Below are 24,907 nucleotides of genomic sequence, written 5' to 3' on the forward strand. Positions count from 1 at the left end.
TAATAATAATGTATAAATAGATATGTTATAGAGTATTATTAAATCATTTCATTGAAGTCTTAGTCAAAATTCATGACTAGGGTTGATGTTTTGCATAATTAATGTATTAAATTCTTATAATAATGGTATTAAAAATATTGATTTTTTTTTTAAAGAGAACATGTTCTGCTAACAATCCCATAACATTTTCTTGAAAAATTGTTTTGTTAACAAATATGTTTACTTTTTATATATAATAATTTCAAAGAACTGCTTAATTACCTATTTTTAATCCACGTAGATTTTGTAGACTCTTTAGATAATTACGTTATAAAACATTCCATATTATCATCTTCAAACTTTAAAGGATGTTTTTTTCACGAGAAATAAATTAATTAAAAAGAATTGATCAATCAGTACAACAAGAAATTTTTTTGACCTTTTCATAAAAATTGTTTGTTTCTTATTGCTTATGCATTGATCAACATAAAATAATATTAATAGCCCAAAATTTATAATTTTTAGTCTACGATATAGCAAACAACATTTTCATACTTAAAAAAGATATTTACCAACTCAGAAAAAGATATTGAGAAAGAAAAATATTTTTGAGACTGAAAACATGAACTTACAAATTATATATTATATTATTTTTCATTTTTGCTTGATCTTTCAAGACATAAAGTTACACTCAATCATATAGATGTTCAAAAAATGTATTATTCAAAAAGAAGATAATTTAAGTAGCAAAATCAAAAAAAAATTGATATTAAAAGTCAATTTCATATTTATCAATATCAAAGGATTTAGGAACACACCATTTCAATCAAAACGGAGGGGGAATCATTAATGTTCCCGCCTTTAGTGCAATAATGGTGTACAGGTGGCTGTGGATGGCCTGGCACCCAACGTAGATGTTGTGGTCTGTCCTGGTATACCAGTCCTGACTGCCTGTGGATGTGAAGGGATCGGTGTTCGGAAAACGGACACTGCAGGCCATCCTTTCGACAAGCACCAAAGGTTATTCGAGGAGGTTGGCATCAGTGCTATTGATATAGCCCTTATTCCTTTCCATCGTTTGAGACTTGCTGACGGTGTAGACGGTGGTCATGGAAACGCACTAATGCTTGAACTTTGAAAATGGAAATTTATTGATCCCGTTCAAGTGTCATTTACTCGACTTTTACGAAGCCAGGGAGCTCAGGTTTTTCTGTTATGTAACTAATTGTTGATGCTTTAATATATCGAAATATAAATAAATTTAAAGCACTCAACCTTTATGAATTATTCAATAAGTCAATATTCAGATTTCAATGACCACCTGGTATGCATAACACTAAATTAAAATTTGATAACCACTCAGATAAAATATATGTCAGAAACATTAATTTATTCAACATACCATAGTAATTATTTTTTGTGAAAATGACAGAATATTCCCCTTTTGTTTTTTATGCCTTTGATAGACATTAACTAATAATGTAAAATACTTTCTGTGTTGCAAAGATACGTCCTTCAAACTGAGGTAAAGTTAAATATGTAAAAAAAAAGGAACGTAACAAAAGTTCATTTGACAAATTATTCATTTGTTAATATTAAATTGAATTCATAAAAAGAAAATTAATTATGGATTTATATAAAATCATAAAACCTATGCACCCTTTATTATTTCTCATCAAATCCTAACACAAGTACTTCCTGGAGGAGTTGTAGATAAATAATACATACAATCTTTTTTTGGAACCTCAATAATTATATCCAGAATTTGTCGAAAACTCAAAAATTAGTGTATTACCAACCCAACAATTGTGTATATAAATTATGCAATGAATTAAGAATTTATAAAAAAAATGAAGTAAAAAAATTATACAACAATATATTAAAATGAAATTTCATATATGGGGTTGATACATACCCCAGGGGAGTAATAGAATCTGAATCTTATTTCATGCAGGGAGTTGATTTTAAGTTCTGAACATGTGTATACCTCAATATGATGATAGCCATGAGATCTGTGCTTATAAAGGTTTGCGCATTAGATTCAGCTGAAAAACTGTATAAGAAAAAAATATTTTTTTATATGTCCTCCAAATACATTATTGTATGCCTACGCCCATGAACTTACCTAAGGACGCAAATAACTCTATTGATAATAATATTAAGGATACTTAAATTGATATAAACAGTTATATTCCTATGCTAGAATTTTAAACTGATGCGGTTTGTCATAATTGAGTAATTGAAGACGGATTTATTCCGGTAAAACAAAGAATTTTATGATCTTTAGTTTATTTGCAAATGAAATATAGCCTCATAGCTAGCCAGATACGACCCCCTTGGACTTATATGTCTTGGATAGTAAGTTGAATAGATGTGCACATCATACTGTTGACTCTTTTGTATAATCAAGGCATTAGCGAACATAAACAAAGAGTTCGTCATCAATGGCAGTTCCAAATTCGGAGCGTATGCTAGGTTCAGGGTCTGTTTAAAGGCTGTGTTGGAAGCTGGAGATGGTTGGTTTGAGGGGTTGACTTCACTATGAACCTCACATTAAAAATCAAAAGATTTGTGAATTGCTGTAAAAATCTTGGTATGTAAATTGTAATAGACATTATCCTTATCTTTCTGTATTTAATTCCCACACTGTGTATGAGTATACATAAATATTTCGAATATTGATACTTAAAGTGATTAGCATCTTATCCAAAAAAGGAAATCATGTAATATAGCCAAACAATTTATTTGAATTTATCATTAATAGAGCAACAATGTTAATTATAATACATTTTATAAATATAAAATTTATGTTTTTATAGGTGGTAATGTGAACGTCTACAAATATGACTATAGAAACGATGAAAAAAATGTTGTTTAATTAGGAATCTAATTAATAAATTCCTATTATCTTTTTATAGTACACGTATGTATTTAATGGAATATCTTTTTCGAATACAATATAAATATATTTATATTATACTGACATGAATGTATGTAAGAGATACATACTAATCTGAGTATTTAATCAAAGAAACATGAAGAGTATACATTGTAAATAGAGCTCCATAAAGTCATACGTATTGTATATATGTCTATTCAAATACTAATTTGAGATATTTTATATATCTTTGTGGCCCAAAAACATTATGGGTGACTTTAAAATATACGTATTAAACAATTTAAAAAAATAAAAAAATCCCCCTTGTATTGCAACATAGCAAGGTTGCTAACATTACATTTATTTAAATATTAACAATCTAATTTCAGATGCGCTCTATGGAGAAAATCATACAGATTTTTTTTTTAATCAGCAAAAATAGTCAATTTAGGACCAATAGCTCCACAATATCGATTTGAAAACAACGAATAAACAAAAGTAACAACAGTCAGAAAATTATGACCACCCATGAAACGAGTGGGCGTTATAGAAGCATAAAAGGATTTTATACTCCTGTAAGATAGTATTTATGAACGTCTAATAAATTGTCGGTCATTTCTTTGTAAGATTCTTTTAATATTGTATACAAATACTTGGTGTTCTAACACAAAACATGAAATTATACTCGATCGATCTAATACATGTTATGTAAATATAAGAATGCTTGAACCTTAGATGTTCATAATGAAATAGTGACAGATAAACTTGACAAAATTGATATGCTTCCACATGTGTAAATGATAAAAAAATATATAATTTAATAAGTCATTTAGCTTTGACCCAATTAAATGAATTATCAACCAAAATATAAATGAAATTTGATCATATATATGCAGTTTTTTTTAATATAAAATACACCTAGCTCAATAAACCGGTGACCCAATTAAGCAGAATCTTATGTACATCAAATTTTTTGGACTTAAATAAATAAATTTGAGTGATGAGAACTTACATTGAAAATTTATAGATCAACACAGCTAGATTTATATTCGTATTCAATGAAATTTTGACAATTTGGGCATAAAGTAATTTTATGTGGAATAACTCAATGAAACTAAAAATATAGATAGAGTTGTATATATTTACCCTATAATAATTAAATCTTGAGCAATTTATTACATTTTTTGGTTAGTTAGCAATGTAGTTCTCAAGCAGAATCGTAAATCTTATATTGACTAAATTAATATCAATTTGCTGAGAAGACGTTTTTTTGTCAGTTACAATGTCATTTAAAAAAACCCCATTATTTTATCCTTATGTAATACTTTATATATATATATATATATTTATATATAAAACAATGAAAATAACTCATTTTTTAACAGTTTCTTTAAATTTACTACTACCTAGGTTGGCATATGCAAAAATAATTTATAACAAGAAATCGTAGTAAATAAGTTGCGTTTAATTAACTTTTTCCATGAAAAAGGTAATTTTTCACAGTAAGTTTTGGTAATAACTTTATGAATACTTAAGGACCGCACTACAAAATCTGCTTTTGTTTATGATATACTATTATGAAGAATGTCAATTGCAGTAGCATCTTTTGAAAATGACGATGTATGTAAAGGGACTAGAGTTTCAGAGACAGAATGAGAAACTAACAGAAATTACTTTTTTATATATTTAACCAAAAACGGTAGATGCTTTCACGTGTTTCAGTAAAATACATTGATTGACTTATGTGTACTAATTCATAACATAAAAATTGACCAGATTTTAGGGTGATTTAGATGCATTATAATCATATAAATGCTTTCATGCCAATCTAAGTATTTATACCAAAATAAAACTCAACAAAATATTTTCCCATTAATGTATATTTAAATGCATATTGGAAATATTTTTTACATCGATATTTTCATTTACTACACATGTTAATGGATTAGAAACACACATACTTATTGAAATACAGGCACTTACTTGTTCTCAAAGTCATGGTATAGTAAGACTCTTTGCTCTCCTCAGAAATCCCAATGTCATTAACAGCAGAGACTTTAAAGCTATAGGTTGTGAATGGTGAGAGGTGTTTGACTTGAAAAACGGTGGCATTAGTGTCTGTGGTGAGAACAGAGTTTGCATTCCAGGAACCATGTTCTCCGACTCGGATATGTATCAAATAATGGTGTATGGGAGAGTGGTGTGTGTTAAGGGGTGGAGTCCAGCTGAGATTCACTGACTTTGCTGTGAAAGCCATGATGAGTGGTTTTCCTGGAGGATCAGGTTGAGCTGTAAAGTAGAAGAAGAATATTGATCTAAGTTACATTGTAAAAAAATAGGATTAACATATTATTATTGACCTAAACATATATATTTAAGGTACAAGAAATCCACAATTCTAAGAAAAAAAATATTTTGAGATCCCGGAAAACAAATTCTAAAATTCAAAATTCCTTCAAAATTTAATAATGAGATAAAAAATAGTTTAAAATTTAAATTATTTTGTTTGTTGCTATATGTATATTCGTGAAAGATTTTAAACAAATATTTGCTTCCCTCATGCGGAAATTATGGTACAATATTGATTTTTAGATTTTTTAAATGTGTATTTAAGGAAACTTATTAAGCGTAATTTTCTCCTTATCACAAGTGATTTTTATTTTATTCGTCTATTTTCTCAGTAAATGCAGGAGCGCACAACAATTATAGTACTTTAAAAGTGACAAATTTAACTTTAGGAAATGAGTTGTCCCAAGCAAATTCATTTTGATGCAAGGATTTTTATTTAAAGTGCTAACTTTTGTGATGGCTATATCTATATAGCTCATTTTTGGGGTGTTTGATATATCCTATTGTATATTGAGCATCATTTTTTTCAATGCACATCATTTTCACTTTAGCCAGGGAGCACTAAAGAGATGTAGAACGTAACATTTTTTTGTTTACTACCTGTGTAGATCCCAGCTGTTTTTCCTTTTTATCTAGTTATTAAAAGCATCGTGAGGCTTATACTAGAGGTGATTCGATTATAAATGAATAAGAGGATTGAATCATTATGTCATGTTATTTTTGCATTTCTGGATCAGACAATTGTTGAACTCCAAGCTCCGTGGGTGGATCAACAGCGTGCGGCGTTCCAATAGTATAGGAAGAGAAGGATACTGGACGTTTTGAGAAATTCCTCTCTTTAAGTTGGAGCAACGCTGGACCTATTAAGCACTTTTTGATGTAATTGCAGCGAGGCTTTCTAGGACTTAAAACCATTATGATACATAAAGCCAGTCCTGATGTCCTTTTATTTACTACTATATTTACAAAGTTTTATCAAATATTCGCGATTATAATGTTTTTTGATGATTGAGTCACACTTTACTAGATGTTACATGGTTGTAGAGTCTTTTGATGTTTTTATAGCATGGAATCCACAACTCTAAATATATTATTCATGGTATATATTACAATCAATTTTTACTTTTTAGAACTTGAAAAATATATTGCTGCTGTCGTGGTTGCAATTCCAGCACCAAAGTGAAGTGAGGATCTCTTTGCCATGAACTTAAACCTATGGATCAAAATGTAAACAATATTTTATCCTATTTCAGTAGTTATAAGGAAGAAACGGAACTAACTTTTATTTTATTGTGATCATAGATGCCCTCGATAACTTAAGGGGAAAAGTAATCCTCTTGAATTTTTGTAAGAATAGCTATTGTTTCATTCAAAAACTCCATATGGCACCAGATATTCTCCACTATTTCTAGGAATGCCATTTTATTGCAAACAACAAGTCTGACTTTCTATCAACAAAATAACTTTGTTTGGATTAAAAGTTTTTCCTTTTAGAAAAATGTATCAAAAGACTCACCAGCATTTTATCAATGGAAGAAGGAATATATATCTCAACATCTGATTAGTAGATTTGACAATATGTATTTTGCTTAAAGAGTTGAACTCCCTAGAGTACAGATCTACAGATATGAGGACAATGGATCGACCAAAACGATGTTATCTTTTATGTTAAAAAGTGCCCCAAGTAGGTATAACCACGTAGTTGCAATGGTTCTTCTATCGAGAATTGATTCAAAAGTTACGTAAAAATGATTCTTCAATGTTTTTAAATTTGTAACTGACGTCGGATTTAGACTAGTAGCCATCCTGACGGATGGGCATTCGATCAACTATGATTTTTTTAAGCGAATTTGGAAATGGATCTACCCCACTGCATACTGAAAATCCATAATCCATCTTAAAAGATAATAAATTATTTGATTCAAAACTAAAATCAGTTTAGCATTGTAGTTCCTTCATGGTTCTAATATAAAATCTTTAAATGTAAAATGGACATAGGAATGGATCCTACAAAATCTATTTTAGGAATAAATGAATGTTGTAGGGATAGGCACAGCTCATCTTACTTTTTTTATCGATGATAATGCTGCCATAAAATTATTGATTCTTTTTTTTAAGAACTTAATAGGGGTGGAATTGTGAGACCAAGTAACTTTATGTTTTTGACTGTATTTCATATTTATAATTTACTGAAGTATATTTTTTTTTCATGTTATTAAAAGCAATTGTATTCTTATAAAGATCATAGACATGTATTTATATCTTGTCGAAAAGAGATGCTAATGTGTCAAGATCACGAGACATGTACTGCCAATAGCATGTTTGCCGATGGCCATAAATTATTAACTTATTTGACTTTTGTTGCTTTATAATCGTTTAACTTATTTTCATACAATTATATGAAATAAATGAATAGTCATCTTCATTCAAAAAACGAATATAGCCAAAAAACAATGAATCAGGGAAAAAACTCTAAAAAGAAGGTCCATTGTTGTAATTTTTGTATGGGTTTCTATATAATAAATTGATATATATATATAAAGTTATAATTAAAATGTCGTTTTGTACTTTTATATATCATGATTCAGGTGTTCGTGTATCAGAACGAATTGAATCATTCTTAGAGTTTGAATACTATATATCTCGTAAATCTGAGGTTTTAGTATGTTACTACAACAAAAACACCTTTAAATTATTCACAAGGTAATAAAATTTGAGATTTATTTTATTTAGGGTCATTTTGAATCTGTAAACGGTTTATATATTTAATGAATACCTACTAGGGTATAAAAACATGTAGAAATGAGTGCGATCTATGCTTAAGCATAAATTGCTAAAAATATTGTGGCACATGAATCTTCAATTTTATGTATTTAATTTTTCATTTAATTTCGTTTAAGCTTTGGACGACCTTTTAAAACAATAAATGACATTTGATTTGGGTTTATATCCAATAAAAACCACGTTCTAGAAAGCAAAAGTAAGTGTTTTTTATATATGACGTAGCATTTTGTAATTTGAATTGGATTTTGAAAGGTGTAAAAGCTTTTCTGCAAATAATCTTATATGTTAAAAAACTGAGGGACCGACTAGTGGTGCTGAAATTTTGTAACCAGAATTGGCAAATCAACATTCCTTGAGGGAATTAAGTCTGTTCAATAAATGTAACTTGATTTTTTTATAACAAAGAGACACTTTAGCAAATAAAGAAGAAAACATGAGGTTCAACAATATCAGTTCAAATATGGAATGGAAAAGTTTGATATATAATTATACAATAATTGTCGATAGGTATACTCTCTCATCAAATAAAAAAATCAACTGGAGAAGTGTTTCCTTCCTTGGCTTTTTATTTATATTTTCTTTGTATCTATTAAATGAATAGTATATTTTTTTTTTTTTCAAAAAAACATATTTTAAAACATTTTTTAACATATATTATCCTCCCATCTACACACACTTTCTTGTACCTTGCACTTTCAAAGCCAATGGTCTAATTGGTTATATGTAAACCTACATATCTTAAATTTGATCTTTTTCTGCTTAAATTCCTTTATCCAGTCTAGTACTTTTTTACATTGCTGTATCTTAATTTTGTATCCTCTAGAGATATCTTGAAATATAAAACCTACATTGCAAGGAATATATGTACATAGATATCTTTTTATTTGGAGTATATGTAAATATTAAGAAGTAGATAAAAAGGCATAAAGATCCAGGTAAATACCTTTTATTATTAATACTTATAATAATTATTTTATCTATTCATTATGTACAAGTTTTATTTACATATTCAAATTTATCTTATAGTTAAAGTTCCTCATTTCGGTAATGTTATGCATAATTAGAACCTTTGAATAGTAGGATGTATGCCTTTATTAATACCCGCATGATAAATAGTTAGATTCATTCTTTTAATTAAATTGTAGCTTACCAATAAGTTAAAGTGAAAATTTTGTGTGCAGATTGATCTTTGAGAGAAAATTGAATCCTTCTATTGCTAAAAGATTCAATTGTTTTTCATTTATTTGAAACTTTAATAAATATTGAGGTAAATAATTTTTAAATTATTAAAAAATTGTACAAATATATTACAACTAAGAACTTTCTTTTATTTTTTCTAAATACACTCTCAGGGTTTTTAGATACCTTAAAACCAAAAATCATATTATGACAGTTTAATTAATAATATTTATAATTAGATATTCTAGATCATTGTATTGTTAAAATGTTGTTGCTGTTTTTTTAAATTTTGATGGATATAGACTTTATTTCTGGTAGGTCAGACATGTGCTTGGTTGGCAATCTATTTGAAATTGAAATTTGTGTTATTTTTAGTGCATATGTCTGAGAGGAAAACTTTATAAGCCCTTAATCTCAGGAGTTTCTTTAGAGCCCATCCAAAAGGTCACAACCCTTGAAGAAACCAAATGTTGTAGACTCTTCAGCATTTGGACCAAAAGGATTTCAACCTTCTATTCAAATTCCTGGCCAGATTTTCCTTCATGAATCATCCTGGATGAAGCTCAGTTTTTGCTCCATCCCATCCACGAATCGCCTATGCAAATCTCAAAGGAAGTTCTTATTCTCTCAGAGGTTGTTAACAAGGAGGACAAGGATAACACAACACCTGCCTCCCTTTAAGTCAAATATATAAGAGATTCTACAAATTATTTATTAGGAATCAGGATAAGTCTATTTCTTATTGGGAGGACTTTCATTAATTTGACGTATCCAAAATTGTAACTCAAAAAACTTGTCGTTCTGGTCTATAATCTGACTTATCTGAGCTCAGATATGGGCCCAAGAGAGGTTCTGATTGGCTGGCTTATAGATATTCTAGATTATTGTATAATATATATTTATATATATGTTTCATGAATTATAAGTTCAAATAAAACATTCCATAATTAATGAATTTACAATTTTTCAAAACTTTTCATTAACTAAAAAACATATTAGTTTTTACCCCTTGATTATTCATAGTCTTTGGGTTTCCCATAATTTGAAATACAAATAAAGCATGCTATTATATTTACATATTTGAAAAATTAAAATATATGATCACTTTTAAAAATTATTACACATATGTTTTTATACATTTAATTTTTGTAGATAAAGTTGTGATTTGAATATAGAAAATAAAATGATAACAAGTCTAAAGATTTCATTACTATAATTGATTTATTTTTATTTAATTTCCTCATCGATTTTGTTTTGAAATTAGAGCCTTTTTTGTGTTGTAATTTGTTTGTCGTCATTGAAAGCTTAATGCTTAGTTAAAAATATTTGATATATACTTTGCTGCGGAAGACCAATTGTGCCTATGTGGCATACATGTTAAATTAGTTATGATTAAATAAGTGTATTTTATAAGAATATATAAACATTTTCCGTACGCATAGAAAATTCAAAAAATTTTACAACATGTTTATCATGTAAAATTCAAATTATGGATTTAAAAAATGAACTATTGTTATTTGTACATAATATACTAATTTTTTATATTATTTTTAAAATGTATAATTTGTTTTTTGTCTTATCACATATCGTATTGTACTGTATAGTATTTTGATTAAAAAAATGAAAAAATAAATTTAATTAAAAAATAATACATATCACATCTTATTTGTCCCGGAAAACATTTTGAAAATAGAAAAAGGTTTGGAAATTTTTTAGTCCATTTTTTCCAATTCGTAAGACTTAATAAAAAAATGAATACGACAACCTTTAGCACCCCTCAGTTCCTTGAGTTGATCAAAGTGTTAAATCCTGGATCATTTTTATTTTACTCTGCGGACCAATTTTCTCACCATTTCAGTGTTAGAAGTTGTACAAATATAAAGCAATTTCATAAAAATATAATACTTATTTTCGTCAATTGAAATTTTTTTCCTCTTCTTTTGAATTATATTACACCTTAAGAAAATTGAAAAGCTGTCAGAGTTTTGATCTTTAAAAAGTAAAAATTTCAAAGATAAAAGAAATATAATATTTTAAAATTATTGTAGGTATAAAATAATATTGTTGAGGAAAAGGTTTTTATTGAACCTATCTATTGATTTAAAAAAAAATATTTCTTGTTAAATGTTTATCGAAATTACCAATTTGTAATTTTATTTTACTATAACTATTGGTTTTTGTGGACCTATAACATACTTGTATATATTAATTCAACATAAAACTTTCACCTAAATTATTTTTTGCAAAAATATTTAGAACGTGCAACTTCAAAATAATAATGTTTTTTTACATTGATTTTACTTTGTTTAAGTTTTTAATTTAATTTTCCTATAATTTATTTTTATTTGATAACCTCAACTGATTACAATGCTTATAAAGCATAGTTTTTTTGACAGTTTACAGAAAGAAGAACGTTTGAGCTTAATGATCCATAACCTTCATAGTATATTGAATTGATTTTCTTACCTTTGAAAACTCAGGGATTTATAATTTGATTCCACACTGACTTATTACAATTTTTTATATACATACAAGTCATTTGAATTGTTTTTTCTTTGCTTTAGGATGTTTGAGATTAAACCAATAAATTTGGAGGACATACACTTATATTATTGTTTCTACTGATTTCAGTAGTCGAATGACTGCTCTTAATTGACATTTTGTCAGAGAAAATGTTACAAATGATTAAAGAAGTCAAAATGCAGGCATTTTTAAGCGTACAAGAATACCAGTCAAGAGAATGAATTCATTTTCTGTTTCCTACAGAGTAGAGACCCAAAACTTAGAGGAGCATGACTACAATACGAAAAACGTGGTTTTTATGGAATCAAGAGAACACAACTCAAAAACCATTTGTGATATTTTTTAATAGCAAATGTAGCTATATTTCTTATTAAACATTTCCTCCTTATCAAGTAATGACAGCCTCATCACACCGAAGAATAGATTGGCAGCTCTGGTCGATGAAGGCCGTGTACATGGCGTACCACTCTGTCACGATAGCAGTTCCAAGTAAATCCATAATATGAAAAGAAATATGGGAGATGTTCCTCTCTAAGACACTCTAAATTGCAAAGTCCAGGTGGTTGAAGTCAAGGATGAGAGAGTGCCACATGGAGACAAGTTAGAAATAACCCATATTGTTCCTACTGATACCCACAAGGAGGAGATCACACCCACATTGCCTTTCTTTTATGGCTTTGGCATTTTACAATTAGAGATATGGTATTATAACAAAACTTGTTTATTTTTGTTTTAGATGTCGTTTGGTTGGGTAAAGAAGCCTCGTCCTAAAAAATAACTGGCATGAAATGGTTATTTAATAATCTTGCAAGCATTTCGTCAACCAATTCTCATATTACAACAATGGATAAAAATGACATGACAATTAATAAGTTTTAATTAAAAAAATCAGACTCTTATTTATTTATAATATTCTTTTTTAATAATTGGAAAATTCGGTAATTGATATATATGCAAGAAAAATATTGATAAGTTTTCTCCACTTTTTCCATTTTTTGTCCCTGCATTTCTTTTAAAATTGTTACAGGATTAATATAATATCTTAAAAAAAAGTTTTCTATACTTTTTAGTACGCTATATAACAAGAGAAAAACTTCATATTTACTATTATATAGATAATAATTTACATTTTGTGCACCAATTAAAAAATTATTTTTTCAGATCCTTCCAATTTTTTATTTTTTATTAGTATTGTCAATTGTTTTTTTTGTAAATTTGAGACAACTCAAATGTAGCAGAACAGAATGTAATAAAAGCAAACATTTTTGCTTCCAAATTAATTTGAAAAATAAAAAAATTATTTTTATTTTATTTAGAATCATTTAGTTCAGAGAAAAATGTTTTTGTTTGGGAATGAATACAGTCTGGTTTCTTGTAAAATAAATGAAACTAATTTGAAGTTAATATAATACTTTTTGAATTTAAGTGAAAGCAAATTCAACCAAAAAATAAATCCGAACTTATCATAGCATTAATTTAGGTATTAGTTTGAATACCTTGCAATATATTTTTTTGTGCAAACGGAATTTGAAGGGCTCCTTCCGGTCAAACCTTCCGCCTAATGATAAAACTTACCCAAAGATGATCAAAATTGGATTAAAATAAAAGTTTTAAAAGTGTATATGAAAAGAAATAACATCTTATTAAAAAAATTCGATGGTTTATCTCTTGTATAAAATATAGAGTATAAAGTGCAATGCAGTACAATTTTTTTTTCATTTGTATTTAAGTTCAAGTGATCCCTTAGTCGTATCTATAGCCATACTGATCCTGTCTCTCTTCTTTCTCTAATCTCCATGATGATGCTGACGACATTCCTTATTGTATTTTTCTCTGAATAAAATAACCACTTAAAATTATATTTTCTATGTTCTCTTTGAATCATGTTTCAGCACCATTTCCCCCCTGTTTTTGTTGGATGTTTATTTGCTTGACTTAAAACCCACAGAAAGTGTTTAGAACCATACTTAATAACAGGATACTTCTTTATGTGAAAATATTTTGAAGCATAAACTTTAAGAATTATGATAACCAACCTTGTTAGTTATTTCAATCAATTTCTTGTTTCGATGTTAATCCTCAAGAGGATTGATGCTGTAGTTGTAGTCCCTCTTGCATTGTGATCCATTCCTGAATATTTTTGGATAAATAAGCTGGTAACCGAATCTGGTCCATTTTGAACAACTAAGCATATGATTCTTGATGCACTTCTGATCACTGCTAAATTTGTTCTGTGATACTTATTCAAATGTTATTTGGATCTTTATGATAAAAAAAGTTTAATACAAGGGTTCCTTATACTTCTTTTAAAGTTCTTGATACATTTAACTTCCCATCATAAAATTCAAAAATCCTTTTTGAAATGCAATTTATAGAAATGAAGAATACAAATAACCCATTGTAATGTAGCATTTAATTTCAGTTCCAAAAGTCTATTAATAACCACTTTTGTGCATTGTAGAAACTGCAGTTTTATCAGTACCAATCACTCTGATCGAATCAAGATTCCCAGGTTACCCTACTAATGAAAATAGTACATTTTTAATATGCTCTGTTTTTCCCGATATAGGTGAAAAAAGATGGTAGTTTTTAGCTCAAGCTTTTAAAATTGCTGTTATATGATCCTCTATAGTTTCAGGTTTTCAGATCCAGGTAGACATTTGAAAGATTTCTGAGGCCATAAAACTGGATACTTATGAATTCTTTTGGCTCCCTTTACATTTAGTAAATTTTGATTTTACTTTTTTGACCTTACTTGCATACCTTCGTACTGAAAGCAAATTTTGTGGAGTTACAAGCTTCAAATAAATTGAAAGCCAAACGATTTATATTCCATATATGACTAGAATTTGGCTTGATTCTTGGGACTCAGCATTATCTCTCTGTTTCACTTACTTAATTACTTAAAAGACTGTCATAATCCGAATTGATTTTATATTGATTAAAATGGTCATTAAACATGATTTGACTTGTTCTTTCTTCTCCAAGTTCGGCATTGTTTTCTTTTCTACATCATTTTTTTTAAGTCTCTTGGACCTCCCTTTTGTGATTTCGAACAAATTCTTAAGATTTTTCTTTATAGGATTAGCTGTTTTTTCTTTTCAATGGAGAACTCAATCCTAATTTTCTTTGAAAAGTTTGGATCCATTTACAAAATAAATTCATTCATTGGTATCTTTTTTTTTTGTATCCCTTAAAAGTATAGTTGTTAATTTCAAAATAACTTATTTACTTATTTTTATAGAAATACCATTAAATAATGACAAAATTTTTGACAATTTCTCCAACAACTCACCAACATATTCATCACTCGATCGCTTTGGAAATTTATTTTCTTACTGCAGTCTTTAGGCTCTTCTACAAACTTTTTGCGTCAAGTATTTTATGTCGTTAGAAGGAATGCATGCCCTCTTCAAAATAATTTTGAAATTAGAAGGAAAGATTTCAATGATTTGAAAATGTTATTTTCCTTATATGTTTACCCCATTCGGCTGTTGATTTTTAACATGGAAGTAGTATTTCAGTAAATCTAGCATACTTGGGATAATATTCCAGGGTATATGGTATGGAATTCCAAACAAAAAAGGATCCCTGATTTGTCTTTGTTCCGGAAGCCATGATGATAGTTACTAATTTGTGCTCAATGATGTGTCGATATTTTTATTTATAATAATCTAAAAGTTTCATCAAACAAAGGGCATTTTTTAATTACGCAGCAATTAAGAAATGTTACAGGTCAAGTAATTTTGAGTTTTTTATAATCTGGTTGGAATCACAATATCGACTTTAATGCAGGGATTAAATTTTATAATTTTAATATTTGGTTACATTATCATGAATAGAAAATATATGAATCATTTTTGTAATTGCAAAGAAATTCCTATTCGATCTTGAACATTTTAAAAACAAAAATGATTTTTTTTCTCCTTTGAAGTTATGCAATATATTTATATATATAAAATATATACATCATAGGTTTCCAATTCATTTTTTTTTCATCAAAAATAAGAATTTGCAAAAAATATGCATAGTATTACTTAACTAGCAACAGAAAATGAATTAATTTAACAGGTTTTAAATAAACAATCGAAGTTTTGATGAAATAAGTTTTTTTTTTTCATAAGTACTTTTAGCTATTTTTTTTTCGTCCGTATGTGATCATTTTTGGGGTAATTTTATCATTGGACGGTATCTTTATCCGGAAGGAGCCCTTCGAATTCCACACAAAAAACAATATTGGAGAATATTGTTAAAAATGCCTAAATTCATGTTGTGATAAGTTATGATTTTGGTTTGATTGAAGTGGGTTTCTTAGACCACACTCTATTGTAGATATGTATGTATAAATATAATAAACAAATTAAGACTATCTTTGATTTGTTTTGAAATTGTTTATATTTATAATGACGTACATCAAAGATTGGTTTGATGCTCATAACTTTTAAGCAAAAATAACTCAGGATTATGTTCTAAAATTATCATAAGAATGTGTTGAATTTTGACGGTCATAAATTGTATTTGTCTCAAAATATATCATGAAACTTTCTATGTGATTTTCAATATAGCTATAAATAGAATACTTTTCAGCATAACATATTATTTGCTTCGTGGCCAAAGGCTAAAAAAAGTTACACATCAAAGATGAATTAAATGGTAAAGATAAATGTTTATTCAAGGAAAGCCAAATGTTCCATAAAGGTTAATATAGACAGTCTTAAAAAAGAAGAGCCCATAACTTTATTACAATAATTTCTTAGAGTCCAGGTGAAATATATCTTCAAACCATCCATGCTACCTTTACACAACTTGGCAGCAAGGATGATTACGATACGGACTTTGTATCAAAATGATTTAAAAGACCCTTGTTTAACAAAGCAAATGCATTTTTTCTTTTCAAAATTGTCTTTATTCGTCAATATAATCTACATCAAGAGCACCATAATCATTCCGGGTCAGTGTTAACATTTGATAGCTACTTCTACAACTGATTTATTTTTTGCCTTAAAATAGTCCTTAGTTTCAGCCATAAGATTTTATTGGTGAGCATTTTTGTAGGTCTCCAAATATTCAGTAGTGGCCGAGAACCAAATCTGGAGATAAAGGTGGATGTTGAACCAATTCAACAATAAATTTATGTAAGTATGCCATTAGTTTGATTGACCTGTGAAACGGTGTGTTATCCAGGTGAAACAGCTCTTTCTTATTTTTCAAATGGTCCCATTATTTTGTCCACCAAACACTTTATTTTATTAGTTGTTGGTGGTATTTTCATGGATATTACACCATGTGCATCTCATAATATCGAAGCCTTTAACTTGATAAAAATTGACTTTCCAAGGCAGGCTGGATCATTGAAATCAAAATTACTAGAACGAAATCGACAATAAAATAAATTGCACTTGATTGGCAGTTAAACTATCAGAACAATAATAATAATCACATTTTCAGCCACCTGGCTGGTGCGTTCACCTTTATCGAAGAAAAGCTTCAAAATAAGGCCCAGTTTTTTTTGTTGGTGTTAACAATGAGTGAAACCATAAAAAACTGTCTTTAAAAAAAATTGGAGTAAAATCTTAATCCTTCTAATAGCATGTAACGTAAACTAATCATATTTATACAACAAGAGATACACATTAATAACCCCTTTATTTGAAAAATAGATTTATTTACTACACTATTTCTTTATACACAATGTGCAGATAATACATTAAAACATGATATGGTGATAATTAATTCTAAAAATATATTTTATGTGGGAAGTTCCATCAGTGAGGAAATATATGAATTGTTCTTTATAACATGAACATGAGGAGTTTACTCAATAAATTGAACATATTTTAGCAATTAGTAAAAAATAATTTCACACTTTTTTGATTAATAAAATATTAGATAGTATTTTCTTCTTTTTCTATTCCAAGCCTATTCCACATTAAACAAAACAAGGACAAAGAAAGAAAACAATCAAGTTTTCAATTTTTATTTTAAATATGACTTATAAGCAAATGTTGAAATTGATGATACACTAAGTCAAATATTGAAAATGATATTGAGGTTTCAATTTCATGTCTTCTCCTCTTTACAAACTTTTTATTAATTATATATCAAAAAGTTAAGAAAAGCATTTACTTATTAATTAGTTTACTGTCTAGACAAAAAAGAAATTATATATCTTATCTGTCATTTCGGAAATATAATTGTAAGAATGAATAAAATGTGTATGTACGGCTATATATCAATATATCATTTATAAAACCTTAGTTTCATAATCTTTGTTCATCTTCTGAGCATTTACTTGACAAGGGAAAGATTTATAACTATGAATTACATTTAATGAGCATTGAGAGCAGAGAAAATCATAACATCTTGATGCAAAAAAAAAAAAGCATCTGCATTTATATTTATAAAATAATAAATTATATTAAATTGTCAAAATATGTTATTTCACTATCTTAAATCATTACTATAATATTAAAAAAAAACTTTTGAAATCTTTACTTTTGATAAACATAAATTGTCCAGTTAGAGAAAATATCTGTAAAATTATATGAGTTATATATTACTTTTGTATGTGTGAGAGGATTTTAAATAATTAAGTAGACAAAAATTAGCCTTACATATGGAAATGGAACTTACAAGTGATTTAAAGTAGTTTCAAAATACACATAGTCTCTGGTAAATTATTAAACTTTTCTTGAATTTCCTCCCGATCCTAATATATGGATCTGAGGATCTTGAACTCTTCGAGAAACTATCTGACTAAGTACCGAAAAAAGTTGAAGCTTTGTTTGTGTCTTTTTTTTCTTCATAGCGAGATAATGACAACTATTTATGGAAAATCCAACAACTAGGTTTCGTCACTTTGTATCATAGACGTATTGATAAGGATGTTTTACACTTAACATATTTTTAAAGAAAAAGATATACCTAACTCCCTCAGCCTGGATACGTAATAAAGGGTCTGATCACAACACAATTCACTTCCGAAAACCAAATATATATATTTTCAAGGAATATTTTTGGGTTATTTTATTCTACACTTTTACGCTATTTTTAAAATTATAGCATTCATATTCTAATGGAAGTACTTTTACTAACTATAAGTCGACCGTTATATGCTTTGATTATCGTATTTGGTCGAAAAAAACCACTTTATACATTTTTTACTCTCTATTAATTGTACTGGACATAAGTATATCTGGTATACACGTAAGACTAAAATTTAAAACTAAGTCGATACAAATTGACTCCTGAAAATAATTTAAACAGTTTGAAAATAATCTGTCGCATCATTTTAAAGGATTTATATTTTAACACAAATTAATACTGAATGTCAAGCACACAATGTACTTAATAATTAAAGTAAGAGTCCTGCGTGTTTTTTCGCTTTATTTCGATTATAAAGGATAGTTAGGATTATCAGATTTAGATAGCTTTACAAAGTTTTCTGGATAATCTTCAGTTCCTGGGCAATTTACATAATTGATCATATGTAAATTCAATTCGAAGATTTCCATTATTCAATCTACATTTTCGACGGCCATATTACCAGAACAGAATCTTTGGTTACACCGCTTTGCTGTTGCATTCGATACTACATTAAGTCCATAAACAACAGGAGTTTTTTTGGCCATTTGCTCCACCTTTTTAGCTTGTTCGTAGGGATACTGAATATTGTATCGAATGTTCTCTTTTTTACCTCCATTTTGGAAAGCTACAACAAACAACAGGCTTCACCAAACAGAAAACTGTAAATTAACATTTTTTTTATGTGTAGGCTTAACCTTTAACAATAATTTGAACTTGATTTTAATGCAATATATTAACCGTGAGATGGATCTCACAAAAGACATCTAGCCAAAAACGCTCAGAACTTTTTACTGTATCTAATTTGTAAATGTGAGTTCGCAGATGGGATAATTGTAAAGACGTCAATATGTGTTTGAATTTAGGGAATTTATTTATAAATTTATACCCTTTTCCTAATCAAAACGAAGAGAAATATAATATTTTTTTTTTGAAAGGGGAAAATGTCACAAAAAAAGTAGACTTCCCGGAAATTATTTTTTGGTGTCATATTCTCTCTTACACACGATAATAATTTGTGTTCACATTTTAATAAGAATACTTGTTGATGTTTGAAGATTTTGAATTTGTGCTCTACTTACCTTGCGGCAATACCAAAATTAGATTCAGCTGATTCTGAAAAGGAATTCTAATTTTGGAAGCAACCGCATTACTCTAGGAAACACTCGGTGTGAGTTTTGTCGAAGATAAAAAGTACAAATTATTTACTTTTTAAAGCACTGTACAATGGTAACATGTTAAAAACGATTTTAACCGTCTTATATCTATAAACAGTGATTATTTACAAAGTTAAAAAATGAATAAGTGTCAAACATTAACTTTTTTTTACATTTATTATATCGCTGAAAGTATAAATTGAGTGTCAATCAAAATGTTTGAAAAAGGCACAATTCAAATTTGAATAAAAATAAATTTTACATAATGGAATAGTCATTTACTTGATTCTTATTTTCGGATTTAATAAAGAAACCAACATGGCATTGAAAAGCAGAAATACACAAACAATAATAATAATACCCCATAATTTAAAGGAGGCTTCTCACAAAAATATGCAAAAAAAAAAAAAAAAAAAAGAAGAGATATACTTGACTAGGCATTATAGCCATTAAAAACATATTAGGTTGCAACCACATATAAACTTATTTCATTTTGTAAAGCAATAAACATTTACCGTATCTATAAGAAAACTTTATGATATATTGCTCCTTCTACTTACAACGAATTTATGTACATATGTGTTAGTTATTTTTAACACTGTAAGGACGATAATCCTATTTAGGAGTTGCTTTATGTAGGCAGTTATGATGAACCATTAAGTAATTAAACGTACGCAATCCCATTTCATTATAATATAACTAACAAATAAAAATTCATCTGCTTATATTAGACTAATACTTTTTGTGTAATAATCAAGAAGTAATTTTTTTTTGTTTAAAAAAATTAGCAAAACTATATTATTTGGAGGAAGGTGGCTGGATCCCTCCTTGAAGTTTTTGAAGGCCCCATTTTATTCAGCATATCTTTTAAGTATTATCACACACCGGGATGTCGAAATAAAAATTCCCCATTTGGCGTATCAATGTACAGGAAGCGGGGATCAAATTATCCCCTACTTTAAACCTTGATAACTTGAAGACGACATTATCAAATAAAAAATCGGTTACCAAATAGGAAAGCTATTCTCGTCAGCTGCCGATACGTAGTTCAGTAAGCATCATGCCGTCATCATATGGGGAGATAAAGAGCTATAAGTGGAACGAGGAGCTTCCAAGGTTTGCCGTAGTCATGGCATTGGTTAATAATGGAGGTCAAATCTCCAATTCAACGATTGGTTCAACCTTAGGAGTGAATTTACAGACTGTTCAGCGTATTCGTAAGAAGCTAGAGGAAATTGAGGCCCAGGCCTTGTCCACCGCGGCAATGAGGGATTTCACGTTGGGTGGTGAAATTTACAGGGCTTGACCTCAATATGATCTATATGCTGTAGTCAAGGTGGTTAGGGGTGCCTGTAAGTCCTCAGCCCAGTAAGCAACGTTCTTGGGGAGATTCTTGGCGATAAAGTTTTGAACGGTTTTGTCTGTGTGCACTGGGGACCCCGTCAGATCAGTCTGAAATTAAGGAAATAGACGTATAAAGTAACCAAAATTGTTCCTACGATATTTTTGTGAGCTCGCGGAGGTCATTAAGAGCCTATTTTTGACCAAAATAATACTTCATTTTCTTTCTCTCTTTCTATATCTTATTCCTTCTCTCTGTTTCTTCCATGTTCTCTTCATTCATTGCATCTTTCTACATTTCTTTCTATGTCTCATTTTTTCAACCTTAATTCTTTGTTTTCATTACCCAGACCTGTAATGAGGGCAACCTTTGCTTGTATAAATATATATAATATCGATAATTTTTTGGGGCTTAGCCTCCTTTCTCCCTAAATGATGAAAGCCAGGGTAGGGTAGGCTACTTCTGAATTAAAAATTTAAAGTTATAATTTTATTACATCATTAAATTTTATGCTTTGTTACATCTCTTCAAATCTTAATTCAAATACATACCTGGACTCTTTTTCCACCCAAATAGTAAAATGCATATTTTAGGAGTATAAAGCTGGGTTTGATCATAGTAAGTTGTTTTTACATATGATACATACTATCAACGTCAGTGGGAACAAAATAGGTTTTTTTCTTTATTTTTTATATTTGGGTTCTAATGATCGATATTAGTAAGTTGTAGAAATAAATATTAAATTTTGTTTAAAATTTCTTATTTATTATGGAAGTCATGCTTGTCTTGTTTCAAAGAAGACATCTTCACATCCCTTCCATTTTCCTTTTTCTATTAATCGTTGAATAATAAGAGCCTATTACAAGCATTCTTCAACACCTTGATAATAAAAATTCTAGATGTTTTTGTTTTTTCCAAAAACAAATAATAACTTTGTAACTAATTGTGCACGATCCCACATAAATTGTCTTTAGAAAACACAATCTGGAGAGAAAGGCAGTCTACACTCTCCCATCCAAATTCTAAAGCATAGAAGGCCTCATTTATGAGGAAATGGCCTGCATGACCAAGGAGTTTGTGTCCAGTATATGTTCCAGATTCCAGTCAAGAGTGGAGGCTATGAGTGCAGTCATGTGTAATCAATTTGAAATGTAAATGTAAGCTCTCTAAACTATAAGGCTTTAAACTAAGTTGAACATGTTTGTTGTATATCCGTTTGTCTACAATTTGCTCAACCACACTGTAGATAATAATTTACATTGCAGTTGGAGCAAAAATATGCTTCAAAAAAGATATTGCAGGCTTATTTCACTCTCTGGGATAGATTAATACATCAGGTATTAACTAGGGACTAATGCATGTTCTAACAAGTTAGCCTTAAACCCATAATTAGCCCTAATAAATAAATTGTTAAAATTAAGTCATCGCTTATGAAATAAGACCTTCCTATAATAAAGTTTGCTGCTCTGTGACGTCATGTTTCAACTTTCATTATTTCCATACCAGTGATGGACTACATCACATATTTCTCACATATAATGCATGTTGTCAATTATAACTTGTGATGAACAAACACCATTTGGCTTAAAAATGAGCATATGACGTCACTGTCAAGAAACTAACTAAGCAGAAAAAAAGGCATCACAATGTACCAAGTTCAAATTTCGTTAGATCAATTTTTGGAACTCACACTCAGGAGCACAAGTTACATCCCTCAAGGCCAACTTATTCTTTGATCTTTTTGAGTTTATTTAAAAAAAAAACAGCTTATAGTTTGCCCTTAATGTAGAACTGTCATCACAGTAAAATATCTTTTCAAATTTATAACAATAAATATTGATTAACTTGTAATAATATTTTTTATTTTATTAAGATACTCAGACTAAATTTAAAAAAAAATGGACATTGTCATTTCAAATTAATAATATATTTTTAAAATTATTTACTCTACTTGAGGAAAATTGATATAAATAGGAGTATTTTACTGAAAGACAGACTACCTTTCAATGTTTGTAATATATTTCAATAAGCTGAATAGATATTTTACTCTAATACGTATGTACAGTTTATAAAGTATATGTTTTGGCAATTTAAATTTTGTATGATTAAGCAGGCTTCTCATAAATTAGCTGTACTTACTTTTATCAATATGTTACACGTGCTACACACAAAAAAAGAATAAATTACTTATTAAAAACAAAAACGATGGCAGTTTTTTTGAGTTTTTTTATGATGTTGATCATAATAAATGGAACATGCATCTGTTATTGTAACTTTTATCATGAGTTGAGGGCACATAGTCATTTACATTGTAGAAACTTAAAAGACAAAGAAAAAGACATAAAAAGATTTAAAAGTACAACCTTATCTTCAAATGTTGGACTGTTCTTCATTTAACAGTAGATATCTTCATTAATAATTTCAATTCAAACAATCAAATAATTCAAAAAAAGAAATAAAAAATTCTTGAACATTTTGCATGATTAAGCTCTTTTTTTATTCTGCACTCAAAAAGTTGTAGCTAATGCAACCTTTTGGTAGTTTATTTTACAAAAGTGTCGAATCACCACTCAAAGAAACTTGCAAAAAATGAAAATGTGTCAACTAAAAAACTCTTTCAAATACATAAAACAAGCAACTACATTATGTATATATATATATATATATAACAGTTAATTTTTAAAACAAAAACTTATCAAAAATTATAGCAAGACTTGTATACATGTCAGCATATATTTAAAGTATGATAATATATTAAATATTAAATCTACTTGACTGTATGGAAGAAAATATATTTTGATAGTTAAAAGTATTTCAAAAATTGCATAATAAAGTTTAAAGACTTTTGCAGTCAGTTCTATAGAAATATTTTATATTACAACTGCAAACATTGAAGAAAAAAAGAGATCCTTAATTTAATTCAAAACAATGGCACAATTATACCAAACCTATAGTTTGATAAACTGAACATTATTTAAAACACAACAACTAATACCCCAAAAACAAATTTTGTTATCTAACCATAAAAATGTGAACATTTGAATAAGTGAAATTATTAAACCTCAGTTAGTGAATTTTCTTTTTATAACGCTATTAAATACCCCCAAAAAATATATTGTATTTAATTACAGGACATATATTCAAATCCTTACAATAAATACGTAATTTAAATTGTATCACTGTTTTACTATTGTTTTATCAATTAAAATGCTAAAAACCTAAACTGTTACTTAAAATATGCTATTTTGTGTTTTATTTGTCGACAGGTCCCTTTGATAGAAATTTAAAAAGTTCTTTTATGAAGCAATATCTTTAAACTATAATGTTTATTTATGTAAATGTATTTACATAATTGCTTTGTAAATATAAAAGGAATAATGAACAAAGAAAAAATCCTATTATTAATAAAATACATTGAAAAATAAAAATACTTATTTTAAAATAATATTAACAACATATGTTTGGGATTTCAACTAAATTTTAATTTGATATTTTTCGAGAGAAAAGATCAAATTTAAATTATTTTATTAACACTTCCATTAAATGTTCATTACTTTATTCCAATTTTGGGAATGTAATTTGACTTCCAATTAATTTTGAATAAAGTTGCATGTCCTATATTAAATAATGGCT

General features: G+C 28.3%; 1 protein-coding gene across 1 annotated transcript in view; it reads right to left on the bottom strand.

Annotated features, from left to right (window-relative positions):
* LOC121127656 (putative receptor-type tyrosine-protein phosphatase mosPTP-1) overlaps positions 1-24,907 on the bottom strand; it is a 290,744-nt gene that overhangs the window by 108,478 nt on the left and 157,359 nt on the right. Inside the window, exon 3 of the mRNA XM_071892815.1 lies at positions 4,841-5,146. Within this exon, the coding sequence (XP_071748916.1) occupies positions 4,841-5,146 (306 nt within the window). The remainder of the gene's footprint in view (positions 1-4,840; positions 5,147-24,907) is intronic.

Source organism: Lepeophtheirus salmonis, chromosome 13 (genome assembly GCF_016086655.4).
Source record: "Lepeophtheirus salmonis chromosome 13, UVic_Lsal_1.4, whole genome shotgun sequence".
NCBI classification, from domain to species: domain Eukaryota; kingdom Metazoa; phylum Arthropoda; class Copepoda; order Siphonostomatoida; family Caligidae; genus Lepeophtheirus; species Lepeophtheirus salmonis.